The sequence below is a fragment of the Amia ocellicauda genome, chromosome 21 (assembly GCF_036373705.1).
Source record: "Amia ocellicauda isolate fAmiCal2 chromosome 21, fAmiCal2.hap1, whole genome shotgun sequence".
NCBI lineage: Eukaryota > Metazoa > Chordata > Actinopteri > Amiiformes > Amiidae > Amia > Amia ocellicauda.
This window is the reverse complement of record NC_089870.1, coordinates 2,013,577-2,022,651: the sequence shown is the minus strand read 5'-3', so window position 1 is coordinate 2,022,651 and position 9,075 is coordinate 2,013,577. Positions and strand designations below refer to the sequence as shown.

Below are 9,075 nucleotides of genomic sequence, written 5' to 3'. Positions count from 1 at the left end.
GTAAGGTACCACACTGGGGCTGCATCCATAAGTAACCCAAGTTCTGTCTCCCCCCAGACATAAGAAGAGCATTGAGGGCCTGCGTCAGGAGAGAGAGACTCTGCTCCAGAGCTGCAGGCGCGCTCGTAGCCTAAGCCCCAGCAAACACCCCTCCTGCTCAGGACAGGGAGCAGGACCCCTTCCGAGGGACCCTGACACCCCCAGCCGACGCAGAGAGTATCTACAGCAACTGCGGCAGGATGTCATAGATAGCACCCGGTATGGCAACGGTGGTGGAGGTAGTGGGATTGTTTGGCAAAACTAGTGATGAGAGACCGCAGGACACAGGATAAAGAGATGCAGTCAGGCATGCAAGCACAAGTAGCCCACGTTAACCCTTTGGAACCCTTTGGAATGTGATTTGTAGGCCTGGTATATTGGGATAATATTTTTGGCAAGCACATTTAATGTTTCTGAGAAATGTCATACTGGTGTTGTCTAATTATTATTATTATTATTATTATTATTATTATTATTATTTTTTTTTTTTTTTTTTTTTTTTTCCTCACTCCTTTATTTGAGCACTAGCTAAGCCAAGTTACCCATATTGTGTCCCTAAATGTAGGTTTTGGATTAATGTTGTAACCCTTTTAAGATGTGCATGTGAAATACTATACCATGTCGTTTTAGCCAAAATTATATTCCTCAGTCATACCAATGGAATGCTGTTGAATAAAATGGATTTGTGAGATGAGGAAGAGAAATTAGGCCAATTGTTATGTTGAAAGACACAAAGAGGGGCTTGCATGCAAGAGGAAGGTTCTGTGGAGGCAGATGTTATTTTATGTTGTCCATTGTTATCGTTCTGTGTGCCGTCAGGGTGGTGGAAGCCAGGAGGCCAGGGGCACGGTGCCCATCAGAGATCGAGCTGCTGATACGAGACTATGGCAGGGCACGTGAGGAGGCCAAGACGGAGATCGCCCGCGCCCGTGACCGCCTGCGGGAGAGGACAGAGCAGGAGAAGAGACGTCTGCAGCAGCAGGCCCTATCCCAAATCCTCAGGGTCAGTGTGCAGCTCTCCTCTGGGTTTATAATATAATCTTAATTGTATATAGTGCTTTTCATGTGTAACATCTAGAGCTGGACAGTTCAAAACAAGGATAAAGTTGTCAAATTAGTCGACTAGTCAGGATTGTAGCATAAAAATATATAAAAAAATAAAATGCATCATTTAAGTTTTATTTTGTATGTCTTTGATGCATGGAGATTAATAGTGTTAGATAAAATCTCTTTACCAAAAACGATTACCTCTATTATTAATGGTTAATTAAAGCGGAAAAAACGGAATCATGCAGTTTTATAACAAATTCATTTCTACTTCATAGTATAACCAACCGGCTGAAGTATTCATGGACATTGTGAAAAGCAACAAATACAAAATGTAAAAGAAAACCAAATGCATTGCTGTTAAACTGCGGTCTTTAGAAATTTGATAATGATTATATCCAACAGTACTTAAAAAAAAATAAAGGAAATTATTAGGGCTAGAACAGGGGATGTGCCTACTGACTGGAAGATGGCAAATGTCATACCAATCCATAAGAAAGGGGACAAAACCGAGCCAGGAAATTACTTGCCTGCATTACTTGTAAAATGTTGGAAAAAATTGTTAGACAGAAAATAGAGGAGCATCTTAATGAAAACCATATTCTTGGAGATAGTCAACATGGGTTCATATGAGGCAGACCATGTCTTACTAATTTATTAGAGTTTTTTGAACATGCAACTACAGCTGTAGATCACGTGAAAGCATAAGATATGATATACTTAGATTTTCAAAAAGCCTATGTTAAGGTTCCACACCAAAGACTGATCCTCAAATTGGAAGCTGTAGGCATTCAGGGTAATGTAATGCCCTGTTTCCACTGGCGGACGCCATGTGCCGTGTGCGATCACGAAGAAATTGCCGTTTTATTAGCAGCATGGAGTGAAATCCACGTACAGAAACAATGACTGCTTACAGTTAATATCTGAGTGTATTAAAAACTTTGATTTCATAGGACCAGTGCAGTGTCGTGATTAGTTAAAAATAAACTGAAGGATAATAATAATCAGATCGGTAACTGATTGTAGCTGGATGATTCAGCGTGAATTGTGTGTATTTTGTTTCAACTGTAACTTGCCCTGGTTAAGGACGTCTGAGTAGTAAATTATAAATACGGCAAGAAGTATTGTTTGCAGTTACAAATCTGCAGAAAGAGTAATAGGTTAAGGGGGTCACGCTGTGCCGTTTAAAATGCATATATACTACTGGCTCAAATGATGACGATAATAATAACAAAACATATCCTTTCCACGTCAGGCTGTGTCGCTCGTAGTGTTTCCACAGCACGGACGCTTAAGCCAGTGGAACCAAGGCATAAGTAGATGGATTATGAACTGGTTGATGTATAGGAAACAGAGGGTATCAATAAGAGGAGTTGCGTCTAACTGGAGTGAGGTTGTTAGTGGAGTTCCACAGGGATTAGTACTAGGGCCTTTGCTTTTTCTAATCTATATTAATGATCTGGACTCTGGGATAGTTAGCAAACTTGTCAAATTTGCAGATAATACTAAAATAGGTGGCTCAGCAGATACAATCTCGGCAGCACAGGTTATTCAAAGGGACTTGGATAATATTCAGTTGTGGGCCGACACCTGGCAGATTAAATTAAATGTGGACAAGTGCAGGTATTACATGCAGGTAACAAAAATGTCCACTATAATTACACTATGGGAGGAAAAGAACTAGAAGAAGTACCACAGGAGAAAGAACTAGGAGTCTATGTGGACTCCATCCAAACGATGTGGGGAAGCAATAAAAAAAGGCAAACAGAATGCTAGGGTATATTGTCAAAAGTGTAGAATTGAGAACAAGGGCAGTAATGTTCAGACTGTACAATGCACTAGTTAGACCTCATCTGGAATACTGTGTACAGTTCTGGGCTCCACACTTCAAGAAAGATATCACTGCTCTAGAGGCAGTTCAGAGGAGAGCAACCAGACTTATTCCAGGTCTGAAGGGAATGTCCTACTGAGAGACTGAGGGAACTGAACCTTTTCACCCTGGAACAGAGGAGACTACGTGGGGACTTGAAAGGCTTTGACCACATCAAACCAGAAGAGCTTTTCCAGATCAGCAGGGACACACAAACCCGGGGCCACAAATGAAAACTGGGCTTCAAGGCATTCAAGATTGATAACAGGAGACACTTCTTCACACAGAAAGTTGTCACAATCTGGAACAAACTCCCCAGCAATGTGGTTGAAGCTGAAAATTTGGGAACATTTAAAAATCGACTGGTTAGGATCATTGAATCACTTAGTTATTAATGGACACCAAACGAGCACAATGGGTTGAATGGTCTCCTCTCGTTTGTAAACTTTCTTATGTTCTTATGTTCCTATTCGTATTCATGTTACTGAATACTAAAAAATAATCATTAGTTCATACAATATGCTCATGCCTAACAGAAAACAATGGAAAAAATCACCATGAAAAAAAATTGCATACATTTATAAAATATTTTTTACTTGGGTAACAAATCAAAGCCTTCAATATAAGAAACACTATTATATTGCTGGCTTTGTCATGAACCACACACAAAACAACAATGCCCCGGTGAAAAGTTACACTATGTAGCACCCGGGACCTCGGCGGGGGTTCTAAGGGATAAGAATGAGGGGAGAGGTGCAGCCAGACTGTTTACATGGAAATTTATTTATTATTTATTTTCTGTGTTTTGTTTTTTTTACATAAAATCACAAACGCAGACATGCACAGAATCAGTGAGCAGTACAGGTGACAGGAGGCAGTGAAGAATTTAAACAAACATTTCTTCCATTAAAATTATAGCTGCTTTGCACTGCATGGGGACTGGAGAGGGAGAACACAAATTAAGTGCAAATGTGTACAACATACAACCTAAACAAGGTGGACAAGCATGCAGTAGGCAGCAACTATTACAGTAATATAAATTGCCAGTGTCCTGAGATCATATGTTTTAAGTTCTGTAGCTGGCTCTACATTTTCGTACTAGCATTGGATTGTTTCCAGATGCTAACACGGAATGGAATTGTGTACTTGGGTTCAAAAGAATGGATAAGATCCTGAAATCACTGTGCATGAATTACTGAAACTTGATCTTTCACAAACGAATGCTATTAGATTTTCTGTAATTTCCTGTTTATGTAACCTATGTAAGTTATTGGACGCTTTGAAAATCCAAACCTTTTTGACTGCCTTTTTTAGGTGTCACTGTAGTTTGACTTTCAGCTGACAGGTTGAAGGAATGTTTTCCGCTGTGGTGTGCATGCATACACGATGTGTTTTGATTTGTATTTTACCACTTCCTGACAAAGTGTGAATTGTACTTCAGGTTTGTTTGCTTTTTAATTTTTTGAATCCACACTAAACCCAAGTCGGGTGGAATTCTCCAGATCTGTGCAGAACTGTGTAATTCTACACTTCTTTTGATATTGACGCAACATCTGCCACTTTTGCAAATTGTGTGAATGGTCACACATTTCTGGTTTGTTGAATATAAGTGCTGAGGTCAACAACATCTGTAATTAGTCGAGTATTCGACATATATGTATAATACACACACACACACACACACACACACACACACACACACACGCGCGCGCACACACATACACATACACATACGTTGTGATATATCACAGCACACTAAATGGCATGAACAGACAATGTATTACAATTGGTTTGTATTAATTTAATTTGTATGTCTGGCAGTAAGCCCACCCTGAAGAAATTAGGCAGCTGTGTCTGATGTGCCTCCTGTGTTTTGCTCTCCAGGTCCAGGATGACCTGCGTTTCCATACTCGGATCAGCACCAGCACTCTGTGTACTGGATCCAGCCTCAGCCTGTCCTCTGGACCCACCTCAGGGTACAACAGCAGCAACACCGTCGCACCAACAGAGGGCACCAAACAACCACTGCAGGTACTGGGGAACAGCCAAACTGGTACTTCTCACATAGATGACTGAGCTAGAAGCGAGTAATGTTCTTCCTCCACCTCATTTCCTCTTGTGTAGATCCTGAGCAATACTTTCTTGGTATACTTGCTCACTTATACCAATCTGAGTAGAATAAGTAGAAGAGATTGTGGACCTGGATTACCATAGACACTTAATGGAGTTGCAGACAAAAGTGCTTGATTTTCCATATTTAATCAGTACAATTTTGTTAAATAAAACACCATTAAATAATAATACAGGTAAGAAACAAATAGGTGAAAAGTACCCAGTAAACTGTCTCAGTGCTAAACAGCCACTCTGTCTATCTCTCTCTAGCTGGCAGTGGGGGCCTCGGAGGAGTCGGGTCTGAAGGTCCGAGGTCGGCCCACAGTGTGGTGCACACAGGGTCTGCAGGCCAAGCGCCAGTGGCTGTCTGCTCACGGTGAGTGCTCTGACACTTCTCTCAAAAACGCTGATGAAAAATGCTGATTTTTATACCATACATAGTAGTAAAAAAATGTTTTGTTTTAAGCACTCACATGGCAGCACACTATGTTTGGCACCATACTGGGACTGGGTCTGAACTTTGTTAATGTCAGGTGTAGGTGGCAGATGTTCTAAAGTCTAAATTCTAAGTTCACGGCTTAACTTCCATATTTCATATTTATCTACCAATCTCTCTTCATAGTGCTTTTGTGTATTTCTGTTTTTACATACCTAGATGTGCGTCTTGAAGTCCCTGACAGTGGCAGTGAGGCCCAGCAGCCCCCGTTTTCCTCCAGAGTGAGGGAGAGGACCCTGTCTGTCAGCTCAGCCTTGTCTGTGTCAGAGTCCTATCAGGAGATCGCAGCTTGTACGGTGGCCTGTGCTGTTGCTGAGGTAGACAGAGCCAACATTCAGCCTTACTGACAGCTGTTTGTAGGCTTTCTGTGATTTCTGTTATTTAAATGTTAATACAGACATTGGTAAAGACTGCTTGCTGTAGGACACTTTCAGCCAATTACATTACAATTTTATTATTAATTGTATTATTATTATTATTATTATTATTATTATTATTACTTTAAGTCTATTAATTACAATTGATTATGTGATTATAATTATTATTATTATTATTATTTTAAAATGTATTTATTTAGGTATGTATTATTTCTATGTTAAGGTTATTTTTTGTCCATTGTGGAACTTGCACTTAGGTTAACAGTTTCAGGGTCAGATCATTTTCCAGTATATTTATGATCTTACCCCTGCCATTCAGATCAGATCAGCTGCAGAGGGAGACCTGGCCAACCTGCTGGCAGGGCAAGCCTCCAGTGGCTGGAAGTAAGTCTGGCACTGCTGCTCTATTTCCATTAACTTTTATAATGAAATATGCTATGAATTGTTCTTTAGAATTCTTTGCATGGTACACAGTGCTCGCAAATATCAAGCTTTAGATTTAGCATTAAACTGTAAAGTCACTGTATTCATCCCTCATTATGAATGGAGGATTCTATAACTACCCAGTAGTTGGTGTTAGCTTCTTTATTATTCTTTAGAGCAGTTTCACTGGAGTGACTAAATCAATACAGTATGGAGAATGTGAACTCCAGGATAGTCATGGCCTTATTATTGTCATATGCCAGTACTGGTCTCTACATCATGACTGAAGATGGTTACTTTGCTTCCACATCACCAATATCGGAAGCAGAGGGCATATTTCTGAACTGAGTACAAACGGATTTAAGATTTAGGAAGGGCCTTTAAATTCTGAATTTTCTTACAGATTGTCATATCCAGGGATGAATGGCCAGTGCTCTTAACAATCTGTATCTTCTGTCATACCCTCAGGTACCAGGGCTCGGAGCAGGGAGTACAGGTTTACTACAAGCCCTTCCCCAGCACCTCGGTGCACGGCTTCCTGGGTGCGGGGGTGATCGGGCAGCCCCTGTACAGCGTGTGGTGTATGATCAGAGACCACTCCAAGACACACCTCTACCACAAAGCCATCAGAGTCACACAGACTAGACCGCTGGACAGCGCAACGCAGCTAGGTGAGGGTGCAGCACACACATGCAAACACATACACACTCCAATTCCTTTTGTCATGCTATATTTGGGGGATTTTCCATTGATTCTCAATGTATTTTTAGTTACTATTCCTCACTCTAGTCAAGGAAAACTCCAAATAGGGTGAAAGACATCAACAAACTGGTCACTTTTTATTTTTTAGCTTTCATGCTAACAAAATGTTTGTTAATTATTATGTGGGGGTGTGCTGCAAGCAATTATGTTTGGAATGGAGCGAGTCAGTTTTATGTATGTAGAAATACATACACAGAGAAGTGTACCTACCCACACAGATCACCTTCCACAATCTTCAGTGAAATGACAGTTAAGAGAATCTGAAGGTCAAGGTTGCTACTTTATGTTGTGAGCACTAAATTATATATATACATGCCACCAGCTATTATTCAAGGTAGAATATAAACCATATGAGAAAATCTGTTTAAGATGTAGGGTCCTTCTGCATTACAATCTTGGGAGCTTTGATGAGAATGTTGATAATTAAAATATCCAATTTCTCAAAAATAAATGTCTTGAATAGATGGTGTTATGAAGAGTCAGTACAGTCTAAACCATATAAATGTGTTTGGTACTACAGCTCTCATTTGTCCTCAGACTTTTTGTTGCTGTAAATTAATTGATTTAATGGGTCTGGTCTGTGGCTATTTTTGTATGATACCCCTCCTGTGAGACAATCATTCTACTGAAAATCGCTTCATGTCTATTGCCCTGATAATAACATTTGATGCTGGAATTTCTTGGATATTGAAGAAACAAATGAATATACATTTAAACTGAGACTTACTGAAACAAACCTAAAGTTTGCAGGTGAGAATAAAAAACAAGTGAATTTAAGCCCACATACTCACGAGAGTGCCATTTGAGGAGTGTCCAAAGCATGGGAGCCTGCAGGGGAGTTTGGTCTGCTCTGCTCATGTCTGTCCTGTTGATGATTTCCCCTCAGTGTACCTGGTGATGGACACCTCAGCTTGCTGCCTCACACAGCCCCGGGACTTCTGCTGCATCAGTGTGGAGTTGAAGCAGGTGAGCTCCAGCTCAGGCAAGGGAAGTCAGTGGACAATAATAGGCATCTTAGAGTCAAAGCCATAACAGATTTAATTTCCGATTTGGGGTGAAAGTCATATTCCCATTACATTAGTTGCATTAATTTAAAGTCTGGCCAGTTCCATTATGTTTATATACTGTTTATATCCATGGCGCTCTGATGATGGGTTCAAACACATCAGCACACTTGTGAGAATATTATTTAAAAAAAAAAAAAAAAAAAACTTGATCTTTATTCATTTATTTTGAACTGGGAGCCTTTTGTGAATATGAACTTTGTTGACTGGAGTTGCTGTCTGCTTTCATCCAAACTGACTAGTCTGCTGGTGTGTAATGTTTTATTCCATGATGAGGCACTGTTTAATAGTGTTAAACTGTTAAGGCATTTGTACCTTCATTACTGAAGAGAGAATCAAAATATGGGCCTTCCTACCCTAGGCTGCTCTATTCTCACATTGACAACATTGTCTCCAAAGTGTCACTACCTGTTCACTAGTATGGTATTTCTAATTTATATTTAGTAGTAGAAAACCAAGAGGCTTTGTACAAACACAGACAGCTTAGGTTCAGGATGCATGCTGGTCACTGTGAGAATGTATTCCTTTGGGTCGTTGTTGCTCCCCTTGCTCTCCCTAATGTCCTACTCTGCTGTACTCTCAGGAAAATCTGTTTGTTCTGGCGCTGCGCTCAGTGTTTGATGAGACCCTGCCCAGACCTGACGCAGAGATGGTGCGTGGAGAACTGCTACCCAGTGCCTGGCTCCTGCAGCCACACAGCCAAGATGGGAAGGAGGTCACTCATGCAACCTACATGACACAGGTACACCGCTTTATAACTCTCATAGCAGTGCCCACTAGGGATCACTTCAGAGTAGATGGTTATAGTGGATGGAATTCATAGTTTCAATTAGTTTGATCAATATTGTTAGTTAAACTATACTTATTTATCAATTATATCTATGT

General features: G+C 40.4%; 1 protein-coding gene across 1 annotated transcript in view; it reads left to right on the top strand.

Moving 5' to 3' along the window:
• Positions 1-9,075, top strand: part of stard9 (StAR-related lipid transfer (START) domain containing 9) — a 95,427-nt gene that overhangs the window by 82,587 nt on the left and 3,765 nt on the right. The window contains exons 24-32 of the mRNA XM_066694790.1: positions 58-258; positions 859-1,042; positions 4,841-4,987; positions 5,339-5,444; positions 5,724-5,881; positions 6,261-6,325; positions 6,833-7,035; positions 8,013-8,092; positions 8,774-8,932. Coding sequence (XP_066550887.1) covers positions 58-258; positions 859-1,042; positions 4,841-4,987; positions 5,339-5,444; positions 5,724-5,881; positions 6,261-6,325; positions 6,833-7,035; positions 8,013-8,092; positions 8,774-8,932 — 1,303 coding nt within the window. The remainder of the gene's footprint in view (positions 1-57; positions 259-858; positions 1,043-4,840; positions 4,988-5,338; positions 5,445-5,723; positions 5,882-6,260; positions 6,326-6,832; positions 7,036-8,012; positions 8,093-8,773; positions 8,933-9,075) is intronic.